Source organism: Trypanosoma cruzi, genomic scaffold (genome assembly GCF_000209065.1).
Source record: "Trypanosoma cruzi strain CL Brener 1047053516567 genomic scaffold, whole genome shotgun sequence".
NCBI lineage: Eukaryota > Euglenozoa > Kinetoplastea > Trypanosomatida > Trypanosomatidae > Trypanosoma > Trypanosoma cruzi.
Genome location: NW_001849174.1, coordinates 11984 through 25666, shown reverse-complemented (window position 1 = coordinate 25666; position 13683 = coordinate 11984). Strand labels below are relative to the sequence as shown.

Sequence of the window (13683 nt, the reverse complement as noted above, 5' to 3'; positions counted from 1 at the left end):
GCGTCGTACTCGTCGGGGCGACCAAAGGGGCCCGCACGGGCGGCATTAAAGAAGTTGATCAGCTCCGGATCGAATGCACCGCCTGTAAGTCCTTCCATGACGCGCCGCACCGCGACAAGTTTCTCCTCGGTGACTTGACGACCCACATCCCGTAGAAACATGCAGACATCTTCCGCCAGCTTCATCACGTGATGGTCCCAGAAACCCTCAAGAACAATTTTGTACGTCACCTCGGAGCCATTAATACCATCTTCCTCCGTGTTCTCAAAGACGAAGCGCTTGTTTCTCACTTTGGCTACCTCATACTCGTACCAGTCTTCCGTCTTCCAACAAAACGGGAACTGACTTCGGTCCACGGGGATGTTGCCAGCGCATGGCAACGGGGGCTCTGAGCGACCCACATCACGTTGCACTTGCATTGGACTCAAAACGCGTGCATGCTGATGTTTCTCCCGCACCGCACGGTCCATGATCGTCTCGAGTGTGGGCGGTGGTGTGGTCCTATTTGCTTCATTCATCTTTGTGAGGTAGGCATCCCGAAAGGGGAAACCTTTTTGTCCTTTTCCCTGGGACTTGCGCGGGTCGTAGCGGGCAAACTGTCGCATGTACTCCACGTACTCCCTACCCTTGGCATCAAACTCGTTGTACGGACGGAAGCGATAGGCATTGGGTGGGGCACTTGCGCTCCACGGTCGGTAGTCGCCAAGGTGGTGTGTCATGGATGTGCATACATACCAACTGTCGACATACTGATCTTCCGGCACATCCGGCCGCACCAGGGGGCCGCGGATACTCAATGGGAACTTGTCGTCGATAGGATCAATGAACTCATTTGTCTTTGTGCTGTTCATGTTTTGCGGCGCGGCAATGGGGGCAGGACCATCAAACTTCGGCATCTGCGTTGGCATACGGTAACGCGACCAGTAGTAATGATTCACAATGCCCCTGCGCATCACTCTCCCTCAACTCTACCCGCTCTCCTCTGCAATTTATTTGTCTATCGACGTGCCAATGTATTTTTCCTTGTGCTCCTTCCACCCCACCCCCAACCTTGTTCTTTTTTTTTTTTTTTTTAAAATTCCTTTAGCACATATGAGTCGATGCCCAGAAAGCAAAACAGCAAAAAAGGCAGATAAATACAGGAGGGGAAGCATGCCTTCGTAAATGTAAAAAATGCTCCACGTGGGTGTCAAGCCTTTTCTCTCACTATTTGTCTATTGACTCATTTCCTGCGGAGCCCATACACTGGTTCCACAGCACCATGAAAGGATAGATACATGCATGCACACACATATACCACACATAGGAAAACAAAAAACAAAAAAGACTCATTTATTTATTCTCTCCGGTTGGTTTATACGCCGCCGCCTCGTGCCGCGGGGTTTGTTTTTAAATCCAACACCCATCCAAACTGTCGTATGAACTCCTCCTTGGCACGGCAGCTGGCGGTATCTACGGGAGCCCGCAGGGCCTCCGCTGCCTCCGCCTCCTCTACAGTACGAAATACGGAAAACCACAAGAGACCATCCGCCACACCGCGAATGAGAGCTAATTTGCCGTTCCGCAGACTTTTTGTGAAGTGCACAATTTCCCCCGGGTGAAACCCAAAGCCAGTGTCATGCGTTGTGTCTAGCGTGATTTTGTCCCCAGACTTCGTTGTTGCTTCCATTATATTCCAAATGGCCTCTTTCCTTGTTTATACAAATGGGATTAAAAGAAGAAGAACGGCACATGAGTTGGATACGTATGCATCGTAAACACACGCGCGATGCCCTCCCCTTCTCTTTTTCTTCAATTCGCTCTTCCCTTCCCCGCTCCAGAGGCGTCTTCTAAGCATTTCATTCACCCCCCTCCACTCTTCTCCACGAGGAGGAGAAAAACAACAACAACAAACTCAATAACAATTCTTACTTCCTAACACACACATGAATGCACAGAGTGAGGGAGATGGTGGCAGTAATACTAAGGATAAGAAAGATCAGAGCGACGGTCTCAGATCCCACCATAGTGCTTCTGGCACCGATATTCCCACGCCAAAAGCTCATCACGTGCAATTCGTACCGTGAGTCATTGTGCAACCGCATCCAATCCTTGTCCTGTTCCCACGTCGCACCCCAGTCGCCGTGGGGGATGCGCAGCGACTTTGGCACCGCTGGAGACCGTGCGACGTCTGTCCAGCCGATGCGATGAAGCGCCGCCTCAATGGCTGCTTGTGTGTCGGTGATTCGACTGTTCGCCATGTCGCCCACGCTGTAGTCTGGCGCCATAAACTCCGCCACATCGTTTGGCGCGGAGAGAAATTTGCATTGCAAATTCTCCGTAAAGCATCCCCACAGCTGCTCCACAAGACTGCGATTTACCGACGTTACGGGAGGGCTCTCAGCTGCGTTTTGCGTGGGAGGGAGTAGCACACGCAGCATGACATCAGCCGCCTCCGCAACAGACGCTGGACGAAGTGCGGAGTGTTCCGTTGTCTTATCAACGACAGTAAAAACGTCAGGATTTGCAAATGTCGTGTTGTACCGAGTAAGTGTGAGGAACACTTTTTCGCCCGCTATCACCGCAGGGAGAAGATCCAACAACGTTGTGATGGGGGAGTACGGCAGACGTGTGGTGGAGGCTCGGCGGACGCCACTCTTTTCCATTTCCAGCTCCGCCTTTTGCTGCTGCGCCGATCCCGTCGTCCCCACGCGGCTGTCGACATGGTAATACAGTGGGGCGTCTTGGTAGGCTACCTGATCCACAACAAGAAACGTATCGATGGCGTTGAAATCCACCGTAGTAAAGTTCAGGTTTTCTTTGTATGCCAGCGCTGTGCAGTTGCTGAGGCCGGCGTGGACACACTCCAGCATCGTCGCGTCGGAGATGAAGCGGGCACTCCCGATACTGCCCACGTGCTCGCCAGGGAAAAAAAAGGCGTACACATCGCGGCTGTCATCCCCACCCACGCGCCGCAGTGCCTCCAGTACCGACAATGTTGCCACGATGGCGCTGGCGGGGCAGTCCGCGCCAGGAGTTGCATCCTGGACAAGCGATACTGCTGTAGAAGCCACCAGCAATGCAACGGCGCCTTTCCGCGTCTTCTTTTCAAAGTCCAATGAAGTTTCGTTCCACTCCCACCGCATGTCAGCGGTGCTCGTCCACACAGTCCAGCCGCTCAACGGAACACATGATGGCGAGGGGCCTTCCAAGCAACTTCGCACCCTCGTGGGTGACGATAATAACTCCGCAAGTGGCATGCCATTTCGTGTCTCCAATACATTCTGCGGGTACCTGCGGCCCGCAGCCCAGTGAATACGGTTGAACTCGGCAGCATTCATAAGAGCCGTCCAGTCACTATTTGCTGGGCCACTGCTGCTGGTAGCGGCACTGGGAAAGTAGAGGATAACAAATTCATACACGCTCCTCACTTCGCGAGGAAGCAACAACTCCTCACCGCTGCGGCGATCTCCAGAGAAACGACAACATCGGTTGTCGTCCGAGAATGCCACTGCTGTAATGGGTGGCATCAAACCCTGCGTATGTTTATTTGCTACCGCATTGTAGTGCTGCACAGCAGCCAGAAAACATGTCATGTCATACTGAGTATTCGTTTTCACCCTGTTTTTCCTCCCTCCCTCCTCATAGTCGTCCTTTTCACTTGTCGACAAGACGAGTCCAATGCCACTTGTGGAGACTGTATCAGGAATTGAGAGCCCGCGAATAATCTCTTGCAGTGACGATGCGTTATCCTCGCAGCCATCCATCGATGCCTGCGCCACTTCGGTCGCATGGAGGAGGAGAAGGCCATGCGGTACGACGGCGTTGTCAGCGATACTGCAGCCCCTGTACGCAACGGAGTTGTTGCTCTGGTCATCACTTTTCACTGCCATAAACACCGCCTTCATGATGCAGGGACGCATTATTGGGTAGTTGCGAAAGTAGGCTGCGTACGCTGCATCGTGTGGTGCAGGCGGGACATCACCAGAAAAGCCCCTTTCTGCAGTGGCGCCACATGTCATGAGCCACGCAGCAATCCACAACACAAAGATCGATGTCCACTCGGTGGGTCCACGTGGACACCCGCTCACACAAACCATTCGTCTCCGCAACATTCACTTTATACGCAACCTACTTTTGATTCGTCAAAGAAGAAGAAAGAAAGTGAGAGATAGATAGTAGAGTAGAAGATCTTCCTTTCAAACAAACATATATACCATACGGGAAGGGAAAGAGAGAAATAAAAAATAAGAAAAATCTCATGATGTGGAGGGCATTAGTGGATCGGATTCCTTTATCTTGGTGGCTGAAATATTGTCCGCAACGATGCATGGGATGCAAGAGCTGCTGTTGGCGTCTCACTCGTCCAGTCGTGCCTGTTTGTGGACCAAACATCGTCAGGGATCGCCCGCGGCGCACACCTGTACAAGGCACAATCAGGGTCAAAGCACTTTTGCACCCACACGCGCTGCTGCAAGTCGACGGTGATGTAGACATTGTTCGAGAGGTGCTGCCGTCCCACGTTACTGCAGTAGCGTGACCCATCGAGCAGAAAAAACAGGTACCGTCCACCGCGTTGACGCACACTACTCACTCGGCAAGGAACCCCACCAACAATGCTCCATTCCCGTGCCACGTGCTCCGCCAGGGCGTCATAGCGCGCTCTATCGACGTCCTTCGTTAACTGAGTCTCTCCGCTGCCGTATTTGCAACCCTCATTTGACGAAGCCGCTCCAAAGGTGCTAATAGTTGGTGCCGGAACTAAAATCACTTCCCGGTGCCCCACCTGCAGGGTCACAAGAGAGTCGAAAAAGAGTGCCACTCTGTCTGCCGTCGTCGGGATTGTTCCAGTGGGGAAGTTGGCGGAAACATTTCGCTCCACCGTGAGAATGCTTCTCTTGTGCAGCTTACAACTCCCGAGGCAGCGCAGCATGCGGTTTCGACTGTACACGGCGGTGTCGATGACGCACCGAAGTGGAAGAAAAGGCAGGTGTCGTGAGGGCTGAGACGGAGGCAGAACGGCAAAATCCTTCGGTGAATCATGGTAGAAGAGTGCGACGTGCACACAAGGGTCCGCCACCGCCCGCTCGTACAAGTACTCCACAAACTGCCCCACAATTCGTCCGACGTCGGCGTTGCTGTTGAACCACTGTCCACCAAACTTCACAACGTAGTGCTGCGAGAACTTCCCACCCCGACCACCCTCCTTTTCCGTCGCGTCCAAAGACCGCATTACCATCACTTCTACGCCAGGCCCCAGCGGTGCTGCCGTACTGTTGTCATCAGTTGGAAGAACAGTGTCATCCTCATCTTCAAAGGCACCATGATTCTCCGAGTCACGTGATTTCACCAATGCAGGGTATGTGCTGCAAAGAAACCGGCGGAGCTCTGTAAGCAGTACCGTCGTCGTCTCACTGTTGTCAGCGCGCAGTCGGCAGTTCCACGCACAACAACGCGGCGGTTTCCATAGGGCTGTTGACAAGGCCGCCGAATACTCCTCTGCCCTCCGGCACTCGTATATAACCCTGTTCTCTTCACTGTCGTCATCCACAACGCTTACGACGGGAAGCCATGCGGAGTAATCCTTCTCGCGCTCGACGTCAAGGTACATGTGACATGGCGCTCCCTCGCGTATCACCTCATACAAGTGCTGCTGCAGTGGCTCAATCTCTCGCACCACACGCGCCAGACCATTGACGGTTGCCGCAAGAAACATTCTCGTCTGCGAGGAGAGCGGCGTGACGCCATAAAACACCGCGTAATCTTCCCGGAGCACAACCCGACGTTGACGTTTCCCCTCGCAAAAATATTTGGCCTCATCGTCAGTCTTCCGCGTGTCCTCCCCATGCATGCTCAAAGGCCGTTTGCGGAACAGCCTGCCACGTGCACCACCGCTACCGGAATGAGTGGGAATCGCCGCCGCAGATGCACGGAGCGACCGCGACGCCAACTCACGCACCACCTCTTCCTCTGAGGGGAGCTCGATACTGAACGGCAGCCATTTTGGTGCGGAATGCGCCTGTTGCCCCTCCTCTTCATTCTGCGCGTCGATAAAGTCAAAGAGTTTCTGCTGCGTCGGAAAGAGTTGACAGTCATCCGCGGCAAAGTGTGTAACGAATGTCGACTTGCACCAAAACATCGGTGCTCCAGCTGTCCCACATGAGTTCCTTCAACCCCCTTCTGCACAAAGACCCTGAAACAGAAGGTGAATGATGGAAAAAAAGAAAGAAATACACACACACACACACAGGACACACTCACACGCACAATCATTTTGTTTTCTTCTCTCCAGCATCACGTGCCATCCAACTCGGGCAAATACACACACACACAAAAAAAAACCGGAAATCTCTCCTTACACCGCAGTGGAATTCCTCTCCTTCATCGTGTGGAGATCGTGCAGGACGGCACCAAGGTACGCCCTGCACGCCGACTCACGTGCGACGGTGTAACGTGTCGCAATGGCGCGACCGGCAGTACGGCCCTCGCCGCTACCAACAACAAGCGACACCTCGAAGAGACGTCTGTGAGGCCGGTTGAACCGGTCAAGATATTGGGCGAGCGGCTCACCGTCGGTCGAGAAGGGCACCCCATTCCGCATGTCGGAGCGTGTGTCGTAGAAGAGCGGGTCTCGAACGGAATTTCTAAACTTCAGACGTGTGACTCGCTGCGCATTGACAGGCTGAGGTATCCCGTACAAATCGGCAAAGTAATTTGCCACGGCGGTAAAGTCCACAGCGTTGTAGAAGGCTGCGCCTCGCCTGTAGCGCTCCCGCTCCTCCGGGTGAAGCCATCCGTCATCGTCGTCATGCTCGTCCCGGATCGCGTCGCGTAATAGCCCTCGTCCCTCCTGAAGCTCCCGTTGCGCCCGCTGACGCCACGTGTTGATGCCGTCTATCCCACCCGGGCCAGCCGCAAGCGATGCAAGCACGCCGGGGTTGGCGGCAATTCCATCAATTGTCATTGCGTCACGTGTCGCGTCCTGCACACCGAACCCACTGCACAAAACGGCCTCCTCCACGCTCTTCTTTCCAGCCACCTCGTCACCATCTTCCTCTCCCTCCCTCGTCGCCTCGTCTGACAGCACACGTGTCTTGGTGACAAAACGCAACGGCAGCCCTTGCGCGGCAAGCACCGCTTCCGTGACGTTTCCAGCGGGAAAATGCTGCAAAGTGCGTAGCAGGAGCGCCGCCGCACCACTGGGGAGGTTCATTTCCACGTCCCCGTAGGTGTGTGACAAAACCCGCCGCACCACATCACTGCCCAACGTCTGCTGCAGGGCGCCTATAAAATGAGAGAACATCCAGCCAAGAGGACTTTGCCCGGCACGCAGTGGCGTGACCTGAAAAGACGTCCCCGCAACATCGTGTTCCCGCAGTCCAACATACTGCGGCTCCAGAAATGCAAGCCTGTCCCCTGTCGTTTTGCCACCGTCATCGGCGAGAAGGCTATCGAGATTCAGCGGGACCGCAAGCTCATCAAAATGCAGCTCTTTTGCAAATAGGCGCAAAGTGAAGTGATTGTGCAAAACCGCATTAAGTTGCCTTGTCGCGTTCGTTGTTAGCACAAGACCGGCGTGTATGGCGTATCGCAGCATTGCCTGGGAAAGAAAGTCATCGATGATAGTGTCGCCAAGCATTGTGAGGTGATGGCTCTCCATTGTAAAATATGGAGTAAAAAGAGGGCTGAACAGCTGGTACTTTGAACGCATTGCCACTTCCCGCGCAAAGTTATCGCCATGCGCCTCGACAATATCCCGCAGCCCACAGCGAAGGAAGAGAGCCTGCAGCTTGCTCGGCGGCACGGCACGGGACAACAAGGAGAGGCGTGAGCGGCGGTAAACCATTGAACTTTGGCGCACCCGCTGCCCGCTATAAATCCCCTTCCTCCTTACCTCCTGCTCGCACACACACACAAATAAATAAAGAGAAAAAAACATGCAATTATCGGACACATATCAACCAACAGAAAAATGAAAGTAAAAATATGGAGACACACAGAGAAAGTAATTTAGATATGCATATATGTTCCCTTTTTATATCCATACGCACCCAAAAATTTATACACATTTAGGCTATAAGGTGCAACGTGGCGCGGAAACATCCGCCCAAAAAACATCATAACAACTAATCAAAGGAAAAAAAAGAAGTGAGGAGGGAGTTGAGACACCCTCACACACAGACGCATACACGCATAATGTATAAGAGATGAAACCCAACGTCTTGCAGTTCATTTTGGCCCGGTCATCATCTCATTTTGCATGTTCTTTTTGACAGTCCCTCTGTTTTGTTCCCTGTAAAGAAGGGATTCACCGTATGCATGTTGTATTATGAGGTACTACTAGTACCAGTAATGGTAATAGTAATGGCGAGATCGTGGGAAAGTATTCGGGAGTCTGTTTAAAAATTCTCTATCTTGTCGTAATTGCTCTCATCAACGCCTGGAAGGTCCGTGACGCTCACAATACTATAATTAATTGAGTCTTCGTACTCCTTCAACCCGGCGGCGATCTCTGGATGACACGGTGTCTCCAGTTCTGCTCTAACTTCTTTTTTCGGCTGCTGTTGTTGCCTGGCACCCGCGTGCTGCTCCCTTTCCTTTTCCCTTTCATCAGAAACAAAGGGGGTGGACGCAGGCAGCACTGACCCGGACGTCATCAACGGTTCTTGTCCTTGAAGCTGCGGTGCCTCACGCGCCATTGCGGCTGCAATCAACTGCTCTAGCGCCGATGACTCCAGTGAGCCTCGCAGCCGCCGCGCAGTGTTGCGCTCCAACTCGCCCACAAGGCTCAAGTTGCCCTCTTCCTCAAATACACCTAATGTCTGCTGCAGCCCGTGCACGCGTGCAAATTCCTCAATCAGTATCAGCGCCACGCGGCCCTCAGGCGAGAGGGCAGCTGGCAAAATTGTCTTTCCCACAGCAGCCGTGCGAAGATACGGGTCACCGCGAATGACGCTGATGGCCGCAGCACGGAGTTGTGCGCGCAACTTCCCCAACACGCCGGCATTCCGCAGCGCCGTGGCAAACGCGTCCTGTAGCTCAAGCAGCGTCGTGTTGATTTCATTCACATCCTCCTCTGCGGGGTTTTCCTCCATCACACATATCACCTTCCCTTTTTCGTCTCTATTTTTCTTTTTTTTTCTGGTGTGTCTTCCCCTTCCGCTCCTGTACCGTTTTTTCCGAAGGCCTCCTGGCAGGGGTAGAGAAGAAGCGGTGTGTGTGTGTGTGGCCTGTGAAGCTCAAATAAACTCAACAAGGTGGAAAACACAAGAGAAAAAGGCAGAAGACAGAAGTGGACGTGCAGCAAGGGGTCCTCCCCTCGTAGAGACACACACACACACAGAAAGAGAGAGAGAGAGAAAAGAAAATAGGGAGGCTGATCGATAAAAGACATACGTTTGTAGTGTTAAAATAAAGTATTAGAGAGAGGCTGGAGGAATTTACAGCTCCACTGGCCTTTAGGTTTCAACGGATTTCCGTCGAGAGTTGCACGAGACCACCTTCTACACACGACATAAAAAGAAAATCCGAGACTATTGGAGACCCAATGAGAAAAAGCGGACCGTTCCATCGTCACTTGCCGTGGCCACTACACCAGAAACCTCACGGACTGTGAGGCTGAGGATCATACGGCGGTGCCCCATGAAGCGCAATAGTGGCTGTTGGTCCAGTGACCGCCCGTCCCACACCTTCACCTCGCCGTCGCTGCAGCCGGCAACGACAAAGTGGCCGTGCGCCCATACAGCGGGAATGACACTCTCGCCAACATTGAACACCACCCGAAGCGTGAGGTCTGCGGTGTTCCAGACGGCTATTGAACAGTCACAAGATGCGGAAATAAGAAGAGGCAGCGAACTGATGCGTTCAGCAGCGCTGCTATGACTGATACAAAGGCTTTCAATGGCTTGGCTGTGTTTCTCTTGCATGGAGGCGACAGCTCGCCCAGCGCGCAGCGAGATAACATGCATCGTGCCATCCTCACATCCCACGACGCAGCGGTCATCGTCTCCAAGAAAACAGAGCGCCGTGACAGATGCCCTGTCGGGACTGAGACCTTTCGTGATGTACGCCTCCTGCTCTCCAAACTTGGGGTTGAAGACGATGACACCGCCGTCGCCGCTGCCCGTCAGAAGCTTCTTGTGGTCTGGTGACCACGCCATGCACGTCACAGGGCCGCCGTGGCCAGCAAAGTACATGGCAAGCGTTCCTTTTGAAACATTCCACATGGCCGCCTGCGCGTCTTCGCCACCAGCGAGTACCACGAGGCTAGATGGGTGCCACAGGAGTGTCAGTATCTCGCCACTGAGATCGCGAAGACAGTGCCGCAACTCCCACGTTGACGTGGACCAGAGCGCTACGGCAGAGTCCATACCGCTGCTCGCGAGCCACTTCCCGTCTGGTGAGAACGCCAAAAGGCTGACCGTGTCACTGTGGCCTTGTAACACTGCCCTCGTTTCCACCGTGCGCCTGTCCGACGCGAGCTGCAGGATGTACACCTCGTCACTTTCCCCACTCGCCGCAAAGATTTGGGTGTCATGTGGATGGGCGGTGACAGCATGTAGCGGATGCCCATCACGTCCACGGAAAACGCAGAGGGCATCATCACGATCCGGTTCCCGGTCAGGAATGCCATTAAGATCCTCCGCGTCTCCTACCTCGTCCACATCACGTGCCCCGCAGGACTGCGTTTCCTCTTCCCCCCGCCCCCCGCCATCGTCGTCGTTGTCGTCGTCTTCGATTTCCGCCATCTTGCTTTCGTCGAGGATCTCATTGTTGGGGTCGTCGAGGTCCAAAAACGCTTCTCGCGGATCCTCCGCCTCCTCCTCCTCCACCTCTTCTGCCCTAATATGTGTTTCAAACGGACGATCCATCTCCCCTCTCCCTCTCCCTCTCCGTTTGCTTCTTCCCTTGCCTTTCCACTCTCTCCCTGTTCCGCCCTTCCCTCTTCTTTAGTCACGCCCCACCAAAGGGTTTGTTACAAGCAGGCAAAGGCAAAGAAAGAGCGGGTAGATTGGCACATGCACACAGAGACACACGTAAACACACCAATGTACAAGCACGCAGATGCATGCACACACACACAGAGAGAGAGAGAGAGAGAGAGGGGGGAGAAGAAGTCTGATGAAGCAAAAAAAGTACGCATACAAATAAATAAAAACAAGTATAATACAAAAAAGCAAAACACACACTAACGCATCATCATCAACAACAACAAAGAAAAAAAAGGGGGAATAAAGAAAAATCGCCACGGAGAATGTGCACTGCATCCACCATACCACAATCTGCTTGTCTTTCGGCCTTCAGGCAAATACACGGAGAGAAAAAGAGAAAAAAAAAAAAAGAAATATATATAAAAAAAATGCATAAAATCGCGCTACTCTCATTTCTCAAATAAATGAGAAAAAAAAAAAAAGATCGCCGCCGCACCCCCATACATTCCTCTTCTACACCGCTACATCACTGTTAACTCTCTTCGTGCGAGGCTTACCTCGTCCGTTACCCGCCTTTCCGCCTTGAGTATTCGGTCTGCATTTCGTTCCGGCACCTGCAGCTGCACCCACGGCGTCACCAGCTTCCCCAGAGGTCCGGGCAGCATTCGATTTTTCCACAACAGCCTTTATTTGGTCACGGATGGCCGCGTTATCAATCATGTTGACGTGCTTTGGCGTCAGCAAAATTTTCCGCTCTTGTACAAGTGACGTGATTGTAGACACAGCGGCGTCGCGCACCTCGCGGCTCTGGTGATTAATGCAGGGCCGCAGCAGCTTCCCCCACACACTCTCGGTATGGTTGCGCAGTCCCATGTGGCCAGCCGTTACTAATTGTTCGAAAACCGTCAGACGAGCGACCTGCACCCGGGGGCCGCAGCTTGGAAGCCGACGTCGCTCCTTGTCCAGCGGATGCGCAAGCACCGCTGTGAGGATCGTTGTATTTGTTAAAGAATGTGTCTTGATACACAATGTAAGCGTCGCCAGCGCTTCGTCACGGACGCGTTGATTGGAATCTGCGGCGCAACAAAGAAGTCGTGGCAACAAATTCACAACCGGCGCGAGCACAGAGGAGAGGCACTTGTGTTCGTCTGCCAGTACCATACGCACAAAGGCACAGCCCGCTGCAACAACGTTTGGAATCGTGTCCTGCAGCCCATGGCCGTTCATGTCAAGAAAGCGGAGCAGAGCCTCTTCCATCGCAGAAGGCGATGCCTGGTAAAGCTCACCCATTCGCTCCATGAGTACATCAAGCACCGCCTCACGCAGCTTGAAACGTTTGCTAAAAAGACAGCAAGTAGTAAACGTCCCCAAGACACCAAGAAGATCCAGCGCCTCACGGGTATTTTTCACGTAAGGATTAAGCACAGCTGGCCCATTTGTCTCGGAGGAGGCCGCCATGATGGCCTGCGCCACGCGGCGTTCCCAGGGCTGCAGCGTCGATTCCTCAATCTTTGGCGTGGGGGGGTTGTCATCACTCTTCTCCTGCGGTGGTGGGTCCACCTTGTCAATCTCATATGTCGTGTCTCGCACCATATCGACCATACGCTGTGCAAATTTTGACACCATTGGCATTGTATCCCCCTCATGTGCGTCACTATCACGATATTCATCAATATCCATTCTAATGTTATCTTTGTTTTCGTTGTTATTGTTATTGTTGCTATCCCTCTCATTCTTGTAACGGTGATCATCCGCGTCCATTCCATTGCTACTAATACTGTGATCCGCACCGTCGTCCCGACCACCCGTATCGCGTGGACTTTTATCTCTAGTACGTTCTTCACTAACATCGGCCATGTCACTGCGAGGGGGGTTGTAGTTGAGGTTCTCGTGGAACGTCTCACCGATACATTCATACTGGTCAAAGTCCGGTTGTGGTCGTGGCAACTGGGCATCCTTGTACACCCTCTCTATCATGGCGTCCATCACGCGTTTAGCTTCCTTCGCCGCGTCAAAGTCCTCTTCTATAATTGCCTGCACCTTGTCTTGCTCTATTTGGTAGATGCGCTTTGATCGCCGGTTCATGAGATTGAGGCGGTCGCGGCACAGCTTCGCAGTGTCAAAGTCTTCCACTGCAACCGCCTGGTCCTTCAGTGCGAGCAGCTCCTCTGAGCGACGGATGAAGAACTCCTCAAACTCGACGATGCGAACGGAGCGAAAGACAGGAATATCGTTGCCATGGGGGATGATTTCACGCACGGGGGTCAGTGGTGGCGATTGTGGCAACTGTTGCCGCGTCTGCTGCTGCGCACTATAAGGGGAACGCAGCTCTTGACGCAAAAAGGGCCGAAGTGGCGTTTTTTCCTCTTCTACCTGTTCTCGTTTTTGTTGTTCCTGACGTCTTCTGGTAGGGTCCAAGACCAGACCGTGCAACTGTTCGCTGCTTCTCACAGATTCCGTGAGGTCACCGCCGCTCATGCTTCTGCCGTTTTTGTTTTGTTGTTTCCAATGACGGGCGTTTTGTCAGGGGAGCACCACACGCGCGAGAGCATCTGCCCGTGGCACTCGATGGAGTACACCCCAACCTGATTGAACACATTCTGTGCGTTGCGGTACGGGGTGTGGAAGAGCAGCTTCACGAAGTACGCCACCGCATGCATGTGAATCGTCTTGCGCTCCTTTGAACGGTAATTCGACTGCTCATTGCTGTTAAAGTCCACCGCACCGAGCTTCGTGAAGTGAATGGTGCGAAACGACGGCGGGTGCATTTCCA

General features: G+C 53.3%; 7 protein-coding genes and 1 pseudogene across 7 annotated transcripts, besides 9 other annotated features; all 8 read right to left on the bottom strand.

Moving 5' to 3' along the window:
- Tc00.1047053509985.78 (hypothetical protein, conserved) lies at positions 1 to 953 on the bottom strand (the record flags this gene model as incomplete). Its single annotated transcript, XM_802542.1, has 1 exon — positions 1 to 953. A coding segment is annotated over one exon (953 nt), but the record flags the coding sequence as incomplete, so codon positions are not given.
- Positions 1 to 8271: a sequence feature (heterozygous, non-Esmeraldo-like haplotype).
- Positions 1058 to 1080: a sequence feature (AT_rich).
- On the bottom strand, positions 1355 to 1669 carry Tc00.1047053509985.69 (hypothetical protein, conserved; the record flags this gene model as incomplete). Its single annotated transcript, XM_802541.1, has 1 exon — positions 1355 to 1669. One exon carries the CDS (start codon positions 1667 to 1669, stop codon positions 1355 to 1357), a length of 315 nt encoding a protein of 104 aa, XP_807634.1.
- Positions 1908 to 4094, bottom strand: Tc00.1047053509985.60 (hypothetical protein, conserved; the record flags this gene model as incomplete). Its single annotated transcript, XM_802540.1, has 1 exon — positions 1908 to 4094. One exon carries the CDS (start codon positions 4092 to 4094, stop codon positions 1908 to 1910), a length of 2187 nt encoding a protein of 728 aa, XP_807633.1.
- Tc00.1047053509985.50 (hypothetical protein, conserved) lies at positions 4274 to 6118 on the bottom strand (the record flags this gene model as incomplete). The annotated part of the gene is made up of 1 exon (XM_802539.1): positions 4274 to 6118. One exon carries the CDS (start codon positions 6116 to 6118, stop codon positions 4274 to 4276), a length of 1845 nt encoding a protein of 614 aa, XP_807632.1.
- Positions 6212 to 6247: a microsatellite.
- Tc00.1047053509985.40 (hypothetical protein, conserved) lies at positions 6335 to 7918 on the bottom strand (the record flags this gene model as incomplete). The annotated part of the gene is made up of 1 exon (XM_802538.1): positions 6335 to 7918. The coding sequence occupies one exon, from the start codon at positions 7916 to 7918 to the stop codon at positions 6335 to 6337; it is 1584 nt and encodes a 527-aa protein (XP_807631.1).
- Positions 8272 to 8328: a sequence feature (areas merged during assembly that could not be assigned to a particular haplotype. This can correspond to areas where the two haplotypes were merged or to regions with more than two copies in the genome that were merged during assembly.).
- Positions 8329 to 13683: a sequence feature (heterozygous, non-Esmeraldo-like haplotype).
- Tc00.1047053509985.30 (hypothetical protein, conserved) lies at positions 8379 to 9074 on the bottom strand (the record flags this gene model as incomplete). The annotated part of the gene is made up of 1 exon (XM_802537.1): positions 8379 to 9074. The coding sequence occupies one exon, from the start codon at positions 9072 to 9074 to the stop codon at positions 8379 to 8381; it is 696 nt and encodes a 231-aa protein (XP_807630.1).
- On the bottom strand, positions 9513 to 10850 carry Tc00.1047053509985.20 (hypothetical protein, conserved; the record flags this gene model as incomplete). Its single annotated transcript, XM_802536.1, has 1 exon — positions 9513 to 10850. The coding sequence occupies one exon, from the start codon at positions 10848 to 10850 to the stop codon at positions 9513 to 9515; it is 1338 nt and encodes a 445-aa protein (XP_807629.1).
- Positions 10854 to 10873: a microsatellite.
- Positions 10995 to 11061: a microsatellite.
- Positions 11062 to 11083: a microsatellite.
- Positions 11296 to 11339: a sequence feature (T-rich).
- Tc00.1047053509985.10 lies at positions 11424 to 13683 on the bottom strand (annotated as a pseudogene; the record flags this gene model as incomplete).